Genomic DNA, 20,188 nt, shown 5'->3' on the forward strand with positions numbered 1-20,188 from the left:
CAGATCACTGTGAGGCTTAGATCACAAGAGATGTAAGAATTTGGGGAAGTAAGGATGACCTAGAAAGCCAAATCCTTGTGTAGATATCCCAACTCTAGTTAGGTTTCTGTATGACTGCCTCAGGGTACAGACAGTTGTCCATCCTACCAGACAGCAGCAACCCAGGATCCTTGACCTGAGAAAGTGAGTTTTCCCTTTTTCTCTGCCAAAAACTTACCTCTTTGGCATTGATGGTAGAAACCTCAGTGATCCCAGCCACCTGGATCACCCCCTTGGAGTCTTCTCTCAACTCTAGGTACCCCAGGGAAGGGTTCAACAGATCCCTTATCATTTCATTGTAGATCTGATAGGGGTAAGGAGAGAATATTGGAAGACTGAGTGCAGAGAATACAAATAGGAACCAGGTTTCTCACCACCCATCAGACCAGACAAGAAACAACCCTGAGCTGGAATTAATCAACAAATCTACAAGTATTTATTACCTACTGTATGCTAACCACTGTTGCTAGGCAATGGAGGTACAAGTACCAAGAATGAAGGGATAGATTTCCAAAGGAGCTTTATGGATGTGTGATATCCAAGCAGGATGCAGAAAGGTGATCAGTAGAGAGTGAGGATAGGAGAGATGGTGATATCAAGATGCCTTCCCCAGAGCTGGCCAAGCACATCCCCAGGATGCCAGATATCTGTGGTCCAGGCCACAGTTATCCTCTACTTCCTGCAAAATGTGAATGGCATGGGTTTCCACTCAGATCCCCAGGCATTTGTTTAATGGGTTTAGAGGTCCACTGCCACCTCTAGCAGAGTGATCTAGGGGCACAAGTGGCTCAGTGGATAGAGAGCCATGCTTGGAGATGGGAGGTCCTGGGTTCAAATCTGGCCTTAAACATATCCTAGCTGTGTGACCCCGGGCAAGCCACTTCACCCCCATTGCCTAGTCCTTGTTGCTCTTCTGCCTTGGAACCAACACTTAGTATGGATTCCAAGATGGAAGATAGGGGCTTTTTTTTTAAGGTGAACTGAAGAAGAAAGACACCCCCCACCCCGACAAGGACTAGGGGCATCCAAGGGAACATCTTGCAGCCCATTGCTCTGTTCCAGAGTTATTCTTTGTCTCCCCTCCTGCCATTTTCATCCTGGGAGCAAACACTGTACTAGCCAGCGCTAACAGGTGGCAATTCTAGCTCACTGTTCTTCCCACTCTGTTTTTTACAAAATAATATTTATTTAGTGTTTAATATGTGCCTAGCACTGTGCTAAGCACTTTACAATTATTAATGCATGAGATTCTCATACACATCAAAACACTTTATTGACTCCATCACTGAATACCCCAAATAGGAGAATGTGCTGTCAGGTCCATCAGGCTTATGGACATATGTCCACACATATATGATACTGCTACATACATATACATGGGCAAATGACCCACATTTAACTACTCACCCAAAGTCAGTTGCAATGGGTTTTTGGTGAGAAAAAGGATACGGTGATTCCATTCATTAAGACAAAGGGTAGGGGCAACTAGATGGCTCAGTGGTTTGAGAGTCAGGCCTAGAGTTCCTGGGTTCAAATCTGGTCTCAGATACTTCCTGGCTATGTGACCCTGGACAAGTCACTTAACCCGAATTTCCTACTTCTTGCCATTTTGCCTAGGAACTAATACTTAGTAATGGTTTTAAGATAGAAGGGAAGGGTTAAAAAAAAAGGAGAAAGATTGTTTCCAAGGAAGGGGTGTGAGAGGTCAAAGGGCAGGATCTGATAATTTCCACATTTCCACATGTCTGCTACATTTGTTGAAATCTGCATTCACCCTAGGTGGGAAAGGATGGTTGGAATTCCTGACATTTAGGCTCAGCATCACCCAGGGCAATGGGGCATGTTCCCTAGAGGCTATATACTTCACATTTGTCCTGTTTATACTCTTTCTTTTTTTTTTAAACCTTTACTTTCAGTCTTAAAAAAAAAATCTTTACCTTCTGTCATAGAATTGATACCAAGTATCAGCAAGGCAGAAGAGCAATAAGGACTAGCATTTGGGTTTAAATGACTTGCCCAGGATCACATAACTAGGAAGTATGAGGCAAGACTTGAACCCAGGACCTCCTGACTCTAGGCCTGGTGCTCTATCCACTGTGCTACCTAGTTAGCCCCTGTTGTATTCTTTCAAAGAAAGAACCTGTCAGAATGAAGGGGGTAGTAGGGACAGCTGTTGCCCACAGCCCTGGAGCTCTACACAGGGACCTACTTAGCCTGGTTTGCTTTCAAGGGATGTTCCCACCTCTCCCATGAGCCAACTGGTGCCATATTCATGCTCCAAATTCCAACTATGGCTCAACTAGGATGACCCACCTCTAGGTAGGACATGGATACTTCATATTCCATGTCATTACTGGTCTCCTCAATGGCACAGAATAGGTCGTTGAGGGTCCGAACATAGATGCCAGGCTCTCGGTCAGTGCCCAGCATAGTATAGGTTTTTCCACAGCCTGGAGGCAAGAAAGAGCAGTAGGTGAGCAGAGGGTTATAGGACAGGACATTGTTGGAACACCTCCCCAGGATAACTCCCTCCTGTCCTTGCTCTGAGGGCTCTGTCCGTGAGGCAAGCACTCTGTCCCTTCTTGGGGTTGGGTAGTCATGAAGCTATTAAAAAAACAAGGGGTGCTCTTCTGCTTTGGAATCACACTTAGTATCAATTCCAAGAAGGTAAGGGTTTTTTTTAAAAGCCAAAAAATCAATATTAAATTATCAGTTCTAAGGCAGAAGAATGGTAAGAGCTAGATAACTAGAGTTATGTGACTTGCCCAAGGTCACACAGCTAGGAAATACCTGAGTTCTAATTTGAATCCAGGACTTCCTGGTCTAGGTCTCTAGGTCTAGTTGCCTCTTTAATATTAATTCTAATACAGAAGGTAAGGGTTTTAAAGAAAAGCAAGGGAGCAGGCTTCTCCTACTCCATGTGGGTGGGAAGAGGAAGGATCTTCTGGGATGGGGTCCTCCTGGGTGAACACAGGAGTGGGGCATGGAACAGCTCCTTCCTTGATGATGACTGAGGCTTACGTTTGGCCAAGTCATTCCTGTGATAGTGAAGTGCGGTTATCAGATAAGCATCCCACTAGTGGGACTTGGCTGACTTCCAGGTTGGGGTTCAGGCAGGCAAGGTAGGGCGGGTGGGGGGGTCTTCTGGTTCAGGATGGGACTAAGGATGGCTTCTGCCATGTGCTGGGCCAGCCAGCTCACCAGTAGGGCCATAGGCAAAGACGGTGGCGTTATAGCCAGAGATGACCCCTTCAATGAGGCTCTTCGTGGTGGCTTGGTAAACCATCTCCTGAAAAGAAAGGGAAATGGGGGGTGTGAGGGGGCTCAGGAGGCAGAGCATGCCCAGTTTCCCTCTGTAGAAAGCAGTTTCCACTTCTGGTCCTGCTTCCCCTGAGGCTGCTGAGAATACCCAGCCCCTGGAGAGATGACACTGAGGAGGCTCTTTACTTTCAATTCATCAAGGAAACGCAGGCTTGGAACAGAACTCAGGACACCAGCTGGCTCCTCTAACTTTCTCTTGGCCCCTGCCCAGCTGCTGCTTATAAGGGATACCAGGGACGTCCCTGAAGCTAAGACAGGTGGGGGTATCCCCAGGAGACCATCAACTCTCCCGGGCCCTTCCTGCCATCTGGACTAATGTAGTGGGGCTTTAGCCGCCTCTTGTCTAGCTGAGGAGGGAGTAACTGGGGGTCCCACAGCCTTGCTGACATTTATGAGTGTTGAGTGGAGGGACATGTCTGCCTGTGAATGAGGGTGCTACATAGAAATATATGTAAACATGGGCACCCTCCTACCCCACCTCCCCAACCAGCTGAGGACTGAAGCAGATTCCAATAGCGGTACAGAAAGACCCAGGCCAGAGTGAATAGAGGGATGGTCTCGGGGATACACATAGTAGATGCTTGCTTGCTTTTGGTCCTATGCCAGTCTCTGGTTTTCCCCATTTCCAGCTCTTTTAGGTGTAGTCTTCCCCCATTAGAATACAAGCTCCTTGCATATAAAAAATATGTATCCCCAACACTTAGTTCAGTGCCTGGCACATTGTAAACACTTAATAAACGTTGTTCTGTAAATCTGTAAAAATGGGATGAATCATATTTGCATTTCTTCCCTCACATCATCTTCTTTTAATTTTGCTCCTTTGTGAATCTCTCTCATCCTTGGCTCCTCACCTGAGTGGCAGTGAAGTCAAAGGCCACATCAAATAGGTAGGACTTCTCCCGGGATCGGTGAGCTCGGAGAATGTCATCTGGATCCTCATTGGGTCCATCAGAACCACATCTGCAAAAGTCCCAGAAGATTCTTGAAGGAGCCACTGAGAGCTAAAAGGGGTTCCTGTGGCCAACATGCGGGGAATTGGTACCTCTTTACTCTTTGGGCTGGCAAGGGGAATCATTATATTGGGGCAGCTGGTGGGGTGATGGTGAAGTAGGCAGGAGCTAGGTAAAAAGGGACCAGAGGGGAGGTAGGAACTTTTCTTAGAGGGAAGTGTGAGAGGGAATTGGAGTTTCTTTTGGACTCTCTGAACAATCTCTTACATAAAAAAAAAAAAGGTGAAATGTGGAATGTTTCCAAAGTATTTCCATTTCTATGATCTCATTTTAACTTCTCAATGCTATGGTGAGAAACTCTGAATCCTTTTAATAAACTGAGGCACAGGGAGAAGTTGTGATTGATGTGCCCAAGATTACAAGGCAGGACTCAAACTAGAATTCAGATCTCGTCTCTAACCTAGATAGCTTTTTCTTGGAACATGCTATTTCCCAAGACGTGTGTTCAATTCTTTTCAGCCATGTCCAATTCTCATGACCTCATTTGAGGTTTTCTTGGATGTTTGGATCCTGGAGTGGTTTGCCATTTCCTTCCTCAGTAGATTTTACAGAGGAGGAAGCTGAGGCAAACAGGGTGAAGTGACTTGCCCTGGGTCACATAGCTAAGTAAGTATCTGAGGCCAGATTTGAATTTAGGGACAAGAGTCTTCCTGACTTCATCCACTTTGACACCTATAAGCCTATGAGATAGATTTGGGCTAAAGGACTTGGGACAATCCTTGCTGCTTTCTCTGCCTTTGAAGACTAGTGTTTGGAAATCCAGCTTTCTAGGGGCTTGGCTTCTACTCAAGAAGCTCCCAGACTTCCGGTCAAGATGGCGGCTTAGAGAAAGCTAAGTTCAGATCTCCGGAAACCCTTCCCTACTGAACTCAAACTATATGCTCCTAGGGCACCGAAATTCAAAACAAACTACAGCATAGACCCCGGGAATCCTCTCTGGACCTGGATCAAAAGGTACGCCCCCCCCCCCAAAGCCAGAACCCAAGATCACTCGGACCTAAGGGGTAGGCAGATGGAAGGTCCCAGGACCCATCCCCCCAACCCAGAGCGCCGAGTCCAAGGCAGCAGAGGGAACCTCAGAGCCTCAGGGCCGGCTATTCTGAAGGCCTCTTCCTGAAAACAACCTGACTCAGATGAGGGGGCACCCAACACAGACAGCAGGGAAACAGAGAGAGATGGGGGGAGCTTGTAACCTCCTGGCTGGATCCTTCCATCCAAGTCTCACGGAAGGTCCCTGCCTCAGGGCATACTCAGTTCAACCAGGGAAAGCTAATCCTATCAGGAGCCCTCAGAGCTCCAGGAAGCTGCCCCCTCAGAGTGCTGGCTCTCCTGGCCAGCTAAGGCACAGAAACAAACACCCCGAGGAAAGGGCCAAGCCAGGTTCAGAGCGTGGAAGTAAGGCAATGGAGAAGCATCGGGAGGGAACTGAGGAGGGCAGTAACACGGAAACACCAGCAATTCCTGGCTTCCCAGGATGACAGAACAACAACTGCATAGAACGGACAATCTGCCTAGGGCTAAAACCTCTGAACACCAGACAGAGATAAGAAAAGCTAGTCCTCCCCACTCAGATAGAGATGGCAAACTCCACAGAAGCACAAAAGCCCCAAAATTCCAAAGAAAACAAGAAGAAGGGGGTGACTTTGGACACATTTTATGGAGCAAAAGTACAAAATACAGAGGAGACAGAAGAGGGAAACACAAGCAAATGCTCCGAAACCTTCCAAAGGAAATGGAAACTCTCCACAAATCCATGAAGAATTTGAATCAGAAAGGATCAAAAAGATGGAAGCCCTCTGGGAGGAAAAGTGGGAAATAATGCAAAAGAAATTCATGCATCTACAAAACCAGTTTGACCAAAGTGAAAAGGAAAACCAGGCTTTAAAAGTCAGAATCATGCAACTCGAAGACAATGAACAAGAATTAATAAAGCAAAGCCAAAAGACCAAGAAATTAGAAGAGAACATAAAATATCTCACTGACAAGGTGACAGACTTGGAAAATAGAGGAAGAAGAGATAATTTAAGAATGATTGGACTTCCAGAAAAGCCAGAAATAAACAGCAAACTCGACAACATAATACAAGATATAATCAAAGAAAATTGCCCAGAGATTCTAGAACAAGGGGGCAATACAGCCACTGACAGAGCTCACAGAACACCCTCTACACTAAATCCCCAAAAGACAACTCCCAGGAATATAATTGCCAAATTCCAAAGCTTTCAAACAAAAGAAAAAATCCTACAAGAAGCCAGAAAAAGACAATTTAGATATAAAGGAATGCCAATCAGGGTCACACAAGACCTTGCAAGTTCCACTCTGAATGATCATAAGGCATGGAACATGATTTTCAGAAGGGCAAGAGAGCTGGGTCTTCAACCAAGAATCAGCTATCCAGCAAAACTGACTATATACTTCCAAGGGAAAGTATGGGCATTCAACAAAAAAGAAGATTTCCAAGTTTTTGCAAAGAAAAGACCAGAGCTCTGTGGAAAGTTCATATCGAAAAACAAAGAGCATGGAATACCTGAAAAGGTAAATATGAAGGAAAGGGAAAAGGAGAAAAATGTTATCTTTTTCCTTTTACCCAAACTCTCTTCTATAAGGACTACATTTATATCAATCTATGTATACTAACATGTGGGGAAAATGTAATGTGTAAATAGGGGGAAAAGAAAGACCAAATAGAATAATCTTTCTCACACAAAGATTCACACGGGAAGGGGAGGGGAAGAAAACTCCTAAAAGAAGGAGAGGAAGAGAGTTTTTACTTAAACCTTACTCTCAGGGAAATCAACTCTGAGAGGGAAGAACATCCAGATCCATTGGGATCTTGAATTCTATCTTACCCAACAAGGGAAGGGAGAAGGGAAAACCAAGGGGGGAGGGTAGGGGGGAGGGAACACAAAAAAGGGAGGGAAGAAGAGGGGGGAGGGGGAGGGAACACAAAAAAGGGAGGGAAGAAGAGGGGGGAGGGGGAGGGAACAAAAAGGGAGGGACTAGAAAGGGAAACATATCAAGGGAGGGGACAAGGGGGACTGATTTAAAGTAAATCACTGGACTAAAAGGTAGAGCTGAAGAAGAAAGGATAGAATTAGGGAAGGATATCAAAATGCCAGGGAGTCCACAAGTGACAGTCATAACTTTGAACGTGAATGGGATGAACTCACCCATAAAACGTAAATGAATAGCAGAATGGATTAGAATCTAAAACCCTACCATATGTTGTCTTCAACAAACACACATGAGGTGGGTAGACACCCACAAGGTCAGAATTAAAGGATGGAGTAAGACCTTCTGGGCCTCAACTGACAGAAAGAAGGCAGGAGTGGTAATCATGATATCTGATAAAGCCAAAGCAAAAATAGACCTGATCAAAAGGGATAGGGAAGGTAATTATATTTTGTTAAAAGGGACTTTAGAGGGGGCAGCTGGGTAGCTCAGTGCACTGAGAGCCAGGCCTAGAGACGGGAGGTCCTAGGTTCAAATCTGGCCTCAGCCACTTCCTAGTTGTGTGACCCTGGGCAAGTCACTTGACCCCCATTGCCTAACCCTTACCACTCTTCTGCCTTGGAGCCAATACACAGTATTGACTCCAAGACGGAAGATAAGGGTTTAAAAAAAAAGGGGACTTTAGATAATGAGGAAATATCACTAATCAACATGTATGAACCAAATAATATAGCACCCAAATTTCTAATGGAGAAACTAGGAGAATTGAAGGAAGAAATAGACAGTAAAACCATATTAGTGGGAGACAAACCAACTATTATCAAATTTAGATAAATCAAATCAAAAAATAAATAAGAAAGAGGTAAAAGAAGTGAATGAAATCTTAGAAAAATTAGAATTAATAGACATATGGAGAAAAATAAATAGGGATAAAAAGGAATACACCTTCTTCTCAGCACCACATGGCACATTCACAAAGATTGACCATACATTAGGTCACAGAAACATGGCACACAAATGCAGAAAAGCAGAAATAATAAATGTAGCCTTTTCAGATCACAAGGCAATAAAAATAATGATCAGTAATGGTACATGGAAAACCAAATCAAAAACTAATTGGAAATTAAATAATATGATACTCCAAAATCATTTAGAGAAAAAATCATAGAAACAATTAATAATTTCATCGAGGAAAATGACAATGGTGAGACATCCTTTCAAACCTTTTGGGATGCAGCCAAAGCGGTAATCAGAGGTAAATTCATATCCCTGAGTGCATATATTAACAAACTAGGGAGAGCAGAGATCAATCAATTGGAAATACAAATAAAAAAACTCGAAAGCGATCAAATTAAAAACCCCCAGCAGAAAACCAAACTAGAAATCCTAAAAATTAAGGGAGAAATTAATAAAATCGAAAGTGATAGAACTATTGATTTAATAAAGAAGGCAAAAAGCTGGTACATTGAAAAAACAAACAAAATAGACAAAGTACTGGTCAATCTAATTAAAAAAAGGAAGGAAGAAAAGCAAATTAACAGCATCAAAGATGAAAAGGGGGACATCACCTCCGATGAAGAGGAAATTAAGGCAATCATTAAAAATTACTTTGCCCAATTATATGGCAATAAATACACCAATTTAGGTGATATGGATGAATATATACAAAAATACAAACTGCCTAGACTAACAGAAGAAGAAATAGAATTCTTAAATAATCCCATATCAGAAAATGAAATCCAACAAGCCATCAAAGAACTTCCTAAGAAAAAATTCCCAGGGCCTGATGGATTCACCAGTGAATTCTATCAAACATTCAGAGAACAGTTAATCCCAATACTATACAAACTATTTGACATAATAAGCAAAGAGGGAGTTCTACCAAACTCCTTTTATGACACAAACATGGTACTGATTCCAAAACCAGGCAGGTCAAAAACAGAGAAAGATAACTATAGACCAATCTCCCTAATGAATATAGATGTAAAAATCTTAAATAGGATACTAGCAAAAAGACTCCAGCAAGTGATCAGAAGGGTCATCCACCATGATCAAGTAGGATTTATACCAGGGATGCAGGGCTGGTTCAATATTAGGAAAACCATCCACATAATTGACCACATCAACAAGCAAACCAACAAGAATCACATGATTATCTCAATAGACGCAGAAAAAGCCTTTGATAAAATACAACACCCATTCCTATTAAAAACACTAGAAAGCATAGGAATAGAAGGGTCGTTCCTAAAAATAATAAACAGTATATATCTAAAACCATCAGCTAATATCATCTGCAATGGGGATAAACTAGATGCATTCCCAATAAGATCAGGAGTGAAACAAGGATGCCCATTATCACCTCTACTATTTGACATTGTACTAGAAACACTAGCAGTAGCAATTAGAGAAGAAAAAGAAATTGAAGGCATCAAAATAGGCAAGGAGGAGACCAAGTTATCACTCTTTGCAGATGACATGATGGTCTACTTAAAGAATCCTAGAGATTCAACCAAAAAGCTAATTGAAATAATCAACAACTTTAGCAAAGTTGCAGGATACAAAATAAACCCACATAAGTCATCAGCATTTCTATATATTTCCAACACAGCTTAGCAGCAAAAACTAGAAAGAGAAATCCCATTCAAAATCACCTTAGACAAAATAAAATACCTAGGAATCTATCTCCTGAGACAAACACAGGAACTATATGAACACAACAAAACACTCTCCACACAACTAAAACTAGACTTGAGCAATTGGAAAAACATTAACTGCTCATGGATAGGATGAGCCAATATAATAAAAATGACCATCCTACCCAAACTTATTTATCTATTTAGTGCCATACCCATTGAACTCCCAAAAAATTTCTTTACTGATTTAGAAAAAAACATAACAAAAGATCAAGGATATCCAGGGAAATAATGAAAAAAAACACACAAATGATGGGGGCCTTGCAGTCCCAGACCTTAAACTATATTACAAAGCAGCAGTCATCAAAACAATTTGGTACTGGCTAAGAGACAGAAAGGAGGATCAGTGGAATAGACTGGGGGCAAGCAACCTCAGCAAGACAGTATATGATAAACTCAAAGATCCCAGCTTTTGGGACAAAAATCCACTATTCGATAAAAACTGCTGGGAAAATTGGAAGACAGTGTGGGAGAGATTAGGAATAGATCAACACCTCACACCCTACACCAAGATAAATTCAAAATGGGTGAATGACTTAAACATAAAGAAGGAAACCGTAAGTAAATTGGGTAAACACAGAATAGTATACATGTCAGACCTTTGGGAGGGGAAAGACTTTAAAACCAAGCAAGACATAGAAAGAATCACAAAATGTAAAATAAATAATTTTGACTACATCAAATTAAAAAGCTTTTGTACAAACAAAACCAATATAACTAAAATCAGAAGGGAAACAACAAATTGGGAAAAAATCTTCATAGAAACCTCTGACAAAGGTTTAATTACTCAAATTTATAGAGCTAAATCAATTGTACAAAAAACCAAGCCATTCTCCAATAGAAAAATGGGCAAGGGACATGGATAGGCAGTTCTCAGATAAATAAATCAAAAGTATTAATAAGCACATGAAGAAGTGTTCTAAATCTCTTATAATCAGAGAGATGCAAATCAAAACAACTCTGAGGTATCACCTCATACCTAGCAGATTGGCTAACATGATAGCAAAGGAAAGTAATGAATGCTGGAGAGGATGTGGCAAAGTAGGGACATTAATTCATTGCTGGTGGAGTTGTGAATTGATCCAACCATTCTGGAGGGCAATTTGGAACTATGCCCAAAGGGCGACAAAAGAATATCTACCCTTTGATCCAGCCATAGCACTGCTGGGTCTGTACCCCAAAGAGATAATGGACAAAAAGACTTGTACAAAAATATTCATAGCTGCGCTCTTTGTGGTGGCCCAAAACTGGAAAACGAGGGGATGCCCTTCAATTGGAGAATGGCTGAACAAACTGTGGTATATGTTGGTGATGGAATACTATTGTGCAAAAAGGAATAATAAAGTGGAGGAATTCCATGGAGACTGGAACAACCTCCAGGAAGTGATGCAGAGCAAGAGGAGCAGAACCAGGAGAACATTGTACACAGAGACTAATACACTGTGGTATAATCGAACGTAATGGACTTCTCCATTAGTGGCGGTATAATGTCCCTGAACAATCTGCAGGGATCTAAAAAATACTATCCACAAGCAGAGGATAAACTGTGGGAGTAGAAACACTGAGGAAAAGCAACTGCCTGACTACAGCGGTTGAAGGGACATGACAGAGAGACTCTAAATGAACACTCTAATGCAAATATTAACAACATGGCAATGGGTTCGAATCACGAACACATATGATACCCAGTGGAATCACGTGTCGGCTATGGGGGTGGTGGGGGAGGAAAAGAAAATGATCTTTGTCTTTAATGAATAATGCTTGGAAATGATCAAATAAAATATTATACAATTAAAAAAAAAGAACACACACAAAAAAGAAATTCCCAGGGGTGGGGTGGGGGGTAGCTACTTGGCTCAGTGAATAGAAGGAAGGTTTATGGGCTCAAATATGACCTGATACTTCTTAGCTGTGTGACCCTGGGCAAGTCATTTAACTCCAAGGGCCTAACCCTTACCTTTCTTCTACCTCCGAACTGATACTCAGTATCAATTCTAAAACAGAAGGTAAAGGGTTTAAATTTTTAAAAAAGGAGCACCAGGCACTCCCCCTTGCATTTATGAAAAAATATAAACTCCTTTGTTTGGCATTCAAAAGGCATTCACAATTGAACGCCATTTGACCTTTCTAGATTGACTTCACACTCCTCCCCTTCACACACCTTCCGTGTTCTAACTCCATAGTCCTACTGCCTGTTCCCCTTATACAACACTCATGTCTCTGGGCTTGGCCACACACCACCTGTGGAATCCCCTTCCTAATGATTCCAGGCTATTTATTCATTCTTCCCTCACTTTCTAAATTACTTTGTATTTATTTATTTGTATGCCAGGAGCCCCCCAGGCTCCTGTAAAACTGCAAGTTCTCTGAGGGTAGAAACTGTTTCACTTTCTGTCTTTTTATTCACTGCCTAGGTCAGGGCAAATGTGTTTGTGTTTTTAATATTTTGATAACTATATTTCCATATAATTGATTTCTTTTGTAATTCTATGTAGACTCTGTTCCCCAAATCCTAGAATGGGCCTTCTCTTCTTCCTTCCCTCTCTCTCCCTCCCTCCCCTTCTTCCTTTCTTCTTTCCTTCCTCCCTCCCTTCCATCTTTCCTTCCTTTCTTCCCTCCCTCCCTTCCTTCTTTCCATCCCTCTTTCTTTTCTTCCCCCTCTTCCTTCCTTCTTTTCCTCCCTTCCCCCTCTCTCCCTCCCTTCCACCTTTCCTTCTTTCCATCCTTCCTTCTTTTCCTCCCTCCCTCCTTTCTTCTTTCCTTCCCTTCCTTCCTTCCTTCTTTCCATTCCTCCTCCTTTTCTTCCCTTCCTTCCTTCCTTCTTTTCCTCCCTTCCTTCTTTCCAGCTTTCCTTTCTTTCTTCCTTCCCTCCCTTCTTTCTTTCCCTCCCTCTTTCTTTTCTTCCCCCTCTTCCTTCCTTCTTTTCCTCCCTTCCTCCCTCTCTCCCTCCCATCCTTCCTTCTTTCCATCCTTCTTTTCCTACCTCTCTCCTTTCCTCTTTCCCTCCTTCCCTTCCTTCTTTCCATTCCTCCTCCTCTTCTTCCCTCCCTTCCTTCCTTCTTTTCCTCCCTTCCTTCTTTCCAGCTTTCCTTCCTTTCTTCCTTCCTCCCTTCTTTCTTTCCATCCCTTTCTTTTCTTCCCTCTCTTCCTTCCTTCTTTTCCTCCCTCTCTCCCTCCCTCCCACCCTTCCTTCTTTCCATCCTTCTTTTCCTATCTTCCTCCTTTTTGCTTTCCCTCCCTCCCTTCCTTCCTTCTTTTCCTTCCTCCCTCCCTTCTTTCCAGCTTTCCTTCCTTTCTTCCTTCCCTTCCTTCTTTTCCTCTCTCTCTCCCTCCCACCCTTCCTTTTTTCCATCCTTCTTTCCATTTCTCCTTTTCTTCCCTCCTTTCGTTCTTTTTCTCCCTTCTTCCCTCTCTCCCTCCCTCCCCTTTTTTTTTAACCCTTACCTTTCATCTTAGAATCAATGCTGGCAGAAGAGCAGTAAGGGCTAGGCAACTGGGGTGAAGTGATTTACCCAGGGTCATACAGCTAGGAAGTGTCTGAGGCCATATTTGAACCCAGGGCCTCTCATCTCTAGGCCTGACTCTCAATCCACGGAGACACCCAGCTGCCCCCCCCCTTCCCAGGATATCAGATATGATCATTGCTCATGCTACTATCTTCCAAGGAAAGGTAACACTTAGCAGCATCTGTTGTCTTTGTCCAACCACTACATTAATGCCAGTGGGCTAGTTGGATATGTAAAAGGACATAGGGCACAACTGTGAGCAGCAGAAGACCGTGCTATTTCTCAGTGCAAGAAAGATGATCCTTTTTGTTCCTGAGTCGAGTTTGGGTCTTGGGTTCTGGCTCTGGCTCTGGCCAGGTTCCTCATTGCCCAGCCCTCACTGTCTGCAGGGATGGCAAGCCTGAGCCAGAGGTTACCAGGAGGAGTCTGGGAGGCTGATCCTGTTTCTTGAGAGAAAGAAGCAGGAGAGGGAGGGTGGAAGCAGCTCAGGCTTGAAAGTCATCTATCCCATAGCAAATTTTCCTTTTCATTGCCTTCTAAAATCCTGCTTATTCCCAGAACATCTGTCTCCGGGATGTCCACACCTTGATAGTCAGAAAAAGTTGGCAAGAGAGCTAAACTTGGGTGGGGAAAGGCCCCCTTGCTTTGTCTCCTGGGAGGCTCACTCCCACGCTCTGTCTTTCGCTCACAGATTCTGAGCTCTTATCTATTTTACAGAGCAAACTGACGCCACTAACGTCCATCTCGTGCCAGATAAGACAAGACACGCACATGGAAATGATATGAGAACACAGACAAAGGGATTAGAAAAAGCAGCACAGATTAGGAACATAATCCTGGTTTCCTAAACTCCCAGCCCAGGTAGCACTGCCATGGAGACAGGAAACTCCAACAGAAGCTACCCCAGGTTTCACTTTGAACTTGTCTCTGAAGACTTCTGGGAAGAAGAACTCAGTTGCTCACAATGTGCCCTGCAGAAGACAGGGTCTCTGGTGGGCTTGAGGCATGTCTTATTTCAAAAGAGAACCTCAGGCCAATGGCATGACGAACTAATGTGATTTTTTTTTAAACCCTTAACTTTCATTCTAGAATTAATACTATGCTTTTGGTTCCAAGGCAGAAGAGGCTAGGCAGTGGGGTTAAGTGACTTGCCCAGGGACATTCAGCTACGAAATGTAGCACATTTGATCCCAGGACTACCTAACTCTCAACCCCGGAGGCACCTACCTAGCTGCCCCCTGAGATATTTATTGCAAGTCCCCTTCCTCTTTTTGTTTTTTCGTTGTTTGTTTTTTATCTCCTTTAGAAGAGGAAGAAGCTGGAGATAGCTAACCTCTGACTGCAGCTAAAGTGGCCAGGGTTGGCTTATGCTATTTTTCTTGTGACTGAGCTGACCCCCTCTCCCCCTATAATTGATCGTTAACAATGAAAACCTGGCAGCTGCCAAATGTGATGCCCGTGTGATGATTGGTGCTGGTTCAGGCAGACATTTTGACCCCTTTAGAGACACAACCCTGCATCAGCTCAGGCTGAGGTATAGAGGGGAGGAACAGACCTCAATCCAATTTAGAAGTCTGCATCAAAGGAAGACCTACTAATATCACATGCCTTGAGGGCAGCTAGGTGGTACAGTGGATAGAACCTGAAGTTGGGAGGACCTGAGTTCAAATCTAAGCCTCAGTTGCTTCCTAGTTGTGTGACCCTGGGCAAGTCACTTAATCCCAGTTGCCTAGCCCTTGACCTTCAGTCTTTGAGTTGTTACTAAGGTAAAAAATAAGAGTTTGAAAACAAAACAAAACACAGTCTTGGCAAGCACAAAATTCCAATAGGAGAATCTATAAGCAGAGAGCCACAATTCAATATATGCATGTACACACATATAAATGCTTGTATATGTGTATTTTATATGTAATATATTGTGTGTATCTAGATAATATTGTATGTATCTATAATATGGCATGTGTAATATGATGTGTGTATAATATAGTATATATGTAATATGATGTAGTATGTACATATTTTATGCACATATACTATTATATATTGTATAATAATACATACTATTCTGTTATATATTATATTGTCTATAGATAATATGTATATATTGTAATTCTATAATTTGCATATATAATATTTTATATAATGTAGTCTATGCATATACTTCATAACATATTTTCTTTTCAGTCATTTTTCAGTTGTGTCTGACTCTTTGTGACTCCTTGGCAAAGTTACTGGATGGTTTGCCATTTCCTTCTCCAGCCTTTTCTTTTAAACCTTCACCTTCTGTCTTAGAATCAATACTGGGAATTGGTTCCAAGGCAAAAGAGCAGTAAGGGTTAGGCAATGGGGGTCAAGTGACTTGCCCAGCATCGCACAGCTGGGAAGTATCTGAGATCACATTTGAACCCAGGACCTCCCATCTCTAGACCTGACTTTCAATCTATTAAGCCATGCAGCTGCCCCCTCTAGCTCTTTTTATAGAGGCTACTGAGACAACTAGGATTAAGTGAGTTGCCCAGGGTCATACAACTAGTGTGTGTGTGTGTGTGTGTGTGTGTGTGTGTGTGTGTGTGTGTGTGTGTGTGTGTGTGTGTAACCTAATGGAACTCTTGAGTCAAATAACCCAGGCAGGACCAGCCTCCTGCAGAGTGAGTGAATCTGAGGTTACAGTTATTTATAATAAAGCATTTATTGAGGGATTACTATATACCACGCACAAAGCCAAGTACTGAGAATTCAAAGAAAGGCAAAAGGAAGTTTATACTCTGAAGGACTCCCAGGCTAATGGGGTAAGTGGCAATATGAAATACCACTTATATACCATTTATCTATTCCTTGTGCCTTTTTTTATTTTTTGTTTTCTATTGTAGTATCAATTCTAAGACAGAAGAGCTGCAAGGGCTAGCCCAATGATGGTGAACCTATGGCACCGATACCAAAGATGTCACACAATATTCTCTGTAGGCACATGGTCGCCCTCCTCCTCCCCCTCCAGAGTTAATTACTAGAAAATCAGAGGGGCTTGGGCAGAGTTGCTCCCCTCCCCCTCTCTACAATTCCTGATGACATTTTTTCACATCCCCTGCCCCTCTGTCCAGTAGCCCAATGGGAATGCTTCTTCTCTCTCCTGGGTGTGGGGAAGAGCATGGCATGTAGTCACTGGGGGGTGAGGGACATGGTACTTGGTTTTGGGGGTGGGTAGGGGTGGGACCCGGCACTCCATCTCTAAAAGGTTTGCCATCACTGGGCTAGGCAATCAGGGTTAAATGACTTGCCAAGGGTCACACAGCTAAGAAGTCTCTGAGGCCAGATTTGAATCCAGGTCCTCCTGCATCCAGGTCTGGCTCTCTAGCCATTGAGCCACTTAGCTGCCCCAACCCACCCTCTCCCCCTTCATTGTGTCTTGTACACACACTCGTGCTCCATATAGGCTGCCCATTCCTTTCAAAAGGACAGGGACGAGATCTATGATTTCATTGTCCCTCATGAGGACATTCCTTTTTCCAACATAGTTCAGCACCTTGGTCTGGGAGAGTTGCCTAGAGTGCAAATTTGCTCAGGGTCACAGAGGCAGGGTATGTCAGAGGCTGGACCTCAAGTCTTTGTGACTCTAAGACATGCTCTACTATACTACTGGCTTCCTTTCAGCCCCTTCAAAACCCAGGAATAATGTAAATAAGTTCCCTAACTGCTGGGGCAAAACATAAAATAGTAAATAATAAAACACAAAATAAGAAAGAAAACTTGTTGTTGTGGTTCATGTCATGTCCTACTCTTTGTGGCCCATTTTGGGGTTATTTTGGTAAAAATACTGGAGTGATTTGCTATTTTTTTTTTCTCCAGATCATTTGACAGAGGAGGAAATTGAGGTAAACAAGGTGAAATGGCTGGCTCTGGGTCACATAATTGATATATTTCTATGAGAAGATTTAAACTCAGAAAGAGGTTCAGCATTCTGTCTCTTGTGCCACCTAATAAAATTCCATGAGCTTAAATAAGGAAGACTCTTAGAAAAATTATGTTTAGGGGCAGTTAGCACAGTGGATAAAGAGCCAGGCCTAGAGATAGGAAGTTCTGGGTTCAAATCTTCCCTCAGATACTTCCTAGCTATGTGACTCTGGGCAAGTCACTTAACTCCCATTGCCTAGCCCTTACTGCTCTTCTGCCTTGGAACCAATCCACAGTATTGAGAGGGAAGAGAAGGGCTTAAAAAGAAAAAAGAAAAGTTAAGTTTAGGGTCAAGCTGGGAGAAAGGGTAAAGAGAGAGAAGATAGAAAGGAAGAAGAAAGAAAAGAAAGAGAAGGAAGACAGGAGAGAGGGCATCCCTGATCCTTGCTACAATGACCAGACAAGGTGTCCAAATGTCAGTGTCATGATATTACTTGGGGCTGAAATTCACTCCTCTAGCAATCCTGGGTCCCTTCCCAATGACCATCTCAGGGGGGTTCTTCTGAGATGAAGCAGAGCTCTGCCTTGCCCCTCCCTGGTGAGGTGAGGTGGCTGGCACCTCTATGGACTGATCGATGCCCAGGAGCTACCTTAGGTCTCCAGGGTCCTGACTAGGGCACAGACAATTAATGAGGATAATAAGTGTCTGGCTAGACTCAGGAGTTGTAATGAGCTTGCCAGATGAGCTTCCTGAGGGCATGTGAATACTGAAGGGAGAGCAGGACCTCTGCCAGCTCCTGGGGGTCCCCCCACCCTACCTTATGCCCTTCCAGGGTCCTCTCCTACCTTTTATATTCTTCCTCATCAGTGAGAGCTAGACCTCCATGACATACCCCAATGCTAGAGAACAATAGCAGCCCTTCCCCTTTGTCCTGCCCACGAACAAAGCCACCTGGCTGCTCCCCAACTCCTTCCTTTTTATAGATGAGGAAACTGAGGCATAGCTAAGGGAGGTAGGATTTGAACCTAGGTCTGCCTGACTACACCGCTGATTCAAAATATAAATGAAATTGTTGTTGTTGTTGTACAGTCATGTCTAACTCTTAGTAACTCTATTTGGGATTTTCTTGGCAAAGATATTGGAGTGATTTGCCATTTGCTTCTTCATCTCCTTTAACTGATGAGGAAACTGAGGCCAACAGGGTTAAATGACTTGCTCAGGGTGACATAACTAGTAAGTGTCTGAGGTTGGATTTGAACTCAGGTCTTTCTGATTCCAAACCTATCTACTTTGCCACCTAGCTGTCCACCAGGCATGATACCAGGACTCAATAAACGCTTGCCAGATGAACTCAGATAAGTCTCCAGAATGTTCTTTTCTCAGCATTCTCTCCAATGATCGGGTTCCCATCTTGGGTCCGCTAATCCAGAACAATAAGTTAGGGTCGGGTTTCAGGCCCAGCTGAGGACAAAACTACTCTCTGATCATTTTTTGGATGGATCCCAGTGGAATGTAACCGGGCACCAGCCCAGCCTGCATCTCCTAAAGCCCGCAGCCACAGGATGACAATTCTGCTGATACCCAGAGGCTGAGAGGCTAATAGTGGGACTGCTGACACTGCTCGTTGAGGATGCATCTGCCCACCCTCGTCACCTTCAGATATCCACAAAGTGCCTGACCTCAGACCAAAACATCTTGGGCAATCACTTCTCTCGGCTATCCCATATCTTGACTCGGGACATTGTTGGCCCTGGCCATGATCTGCTCTTAATGAGGGCTTTGTCTGAGCCCCCATCTGGCTGCTTTGTCTGGCCCCCACCACACCCCCACAACCACTGCTCCCCATTCCTCTCTGCTAAGGCAGACAATGGGGCCTCTATGAAGTCTGGCCAGGTGACCAGGAGCCACGCCATGGGGAAGGCTTAGGAATGTGCACCTGCACAAGGACACTTGGGAGAAGTCAGAAGGTCCTCAGGAATGTCTGTCTCCCTTGTTAGGGGACCCCTATAGCTATTTGAGGCTCAAGCTTCCATGTTCTCAGGGTGCTCTGAATCTCCCCTCATTGAACAATGGGGATAGAAGCCCCAGGAATAACAATAACAATGATCACAACTTATGTTTTATCATTAATAACAAAACAAAACACGTTCCCATATATTAGGAATCAGCTAAGGCTAGTCCTGGAGTTGGGGTTCAAATCGTGCCTCCTTGAGCTGTATGACTATAGGCAATTCATTTAACTCAAATAACTCAAATCAAATAACATTTAACATAATTCATGTCTCAGTTTCCTCAACTGCATAAATGAAGGAATTAGGGGGCAATTAGATGGCTAACAAAATAGAGAGCCAGGCTTAGAGATGGGAGGTTCTGGGTTCAATTCTGATCCGACACTTCTTGGTTGTGTGCCCCTGGGCAAGTCACTTACCCCTATTGCTTAGCCTTACCTGTCTTCTGCTTTGGAACTGATAGTTTTGATTCTAAGACAGAGAGTGAGTATTTAAAAGGAAAAAAAAATGATTGGGTTAAAGGGTTAAAAAAAATCTGGGAAGCAAGTGCTATTATCTCCATTTACCTCTGAGGAAACTGAGGCAGGCAGAGATAAAGTGACTTTCCCTGGGTCACACAGCTAGAAAGTGGCCAAGGTCACATTTAAACTCAGGTCTTCCTACCTTTAGAACCAGAACTCTATTCTTCATGTTGCCTTACTGATCATTGAATTAAATTAATGAGCGGAAACAGGTTTCAGATCTGAGAGAGGGCAGGGGAGGAAGGAGC

General features: G+C 43.4%; 1 protein-coding gene across 1 annotated transcript in view; it reads right to left on the bottom strand.

Annotated features, from left to right (window-relative positions):
• The window catches only part of KIF19 (kinesin family member 19), a 77,957-nt gene that overhangs the window by 33,294 nt on the left and 24,475 nt on the right, over positions 1-20,188 (bottom strand). The window contains exons 3-6 of the mRNA XM_056814674.1: positions 4,212-4,361; positions 3,241-3,328; positions 2,353-2,489; positions 218-343 (exon numbers count right to left, since the gene is read on the bottom strand). Coding sequence (XP_056670652.1) covers positions 218-343; positions 2,353-2,489; positions 3,241-3,328; positions 4,212-4,361 — 501 coding nt within the window. The remainder of the gene's footprint in view (positions 1-217; positions 344-2,352; positions 2,490-3,240; positions 3,329-4,211; positions 4,362-20,188) is intronic.

Source organism: Monodelphis domestica, chromosome 2 (assembly GCF_027887165.1).
Source record: "Monodelphis domestica isolate mMonDom1 chromosome 2, mMonDom1.pri, whole genome shotgun sequence".
NCBI lineage: Eukaryota > Metazoa > Chordata > Mammalia > Didelphimorphia > Didelphidae > Monodelphis > Monodelphis domestica.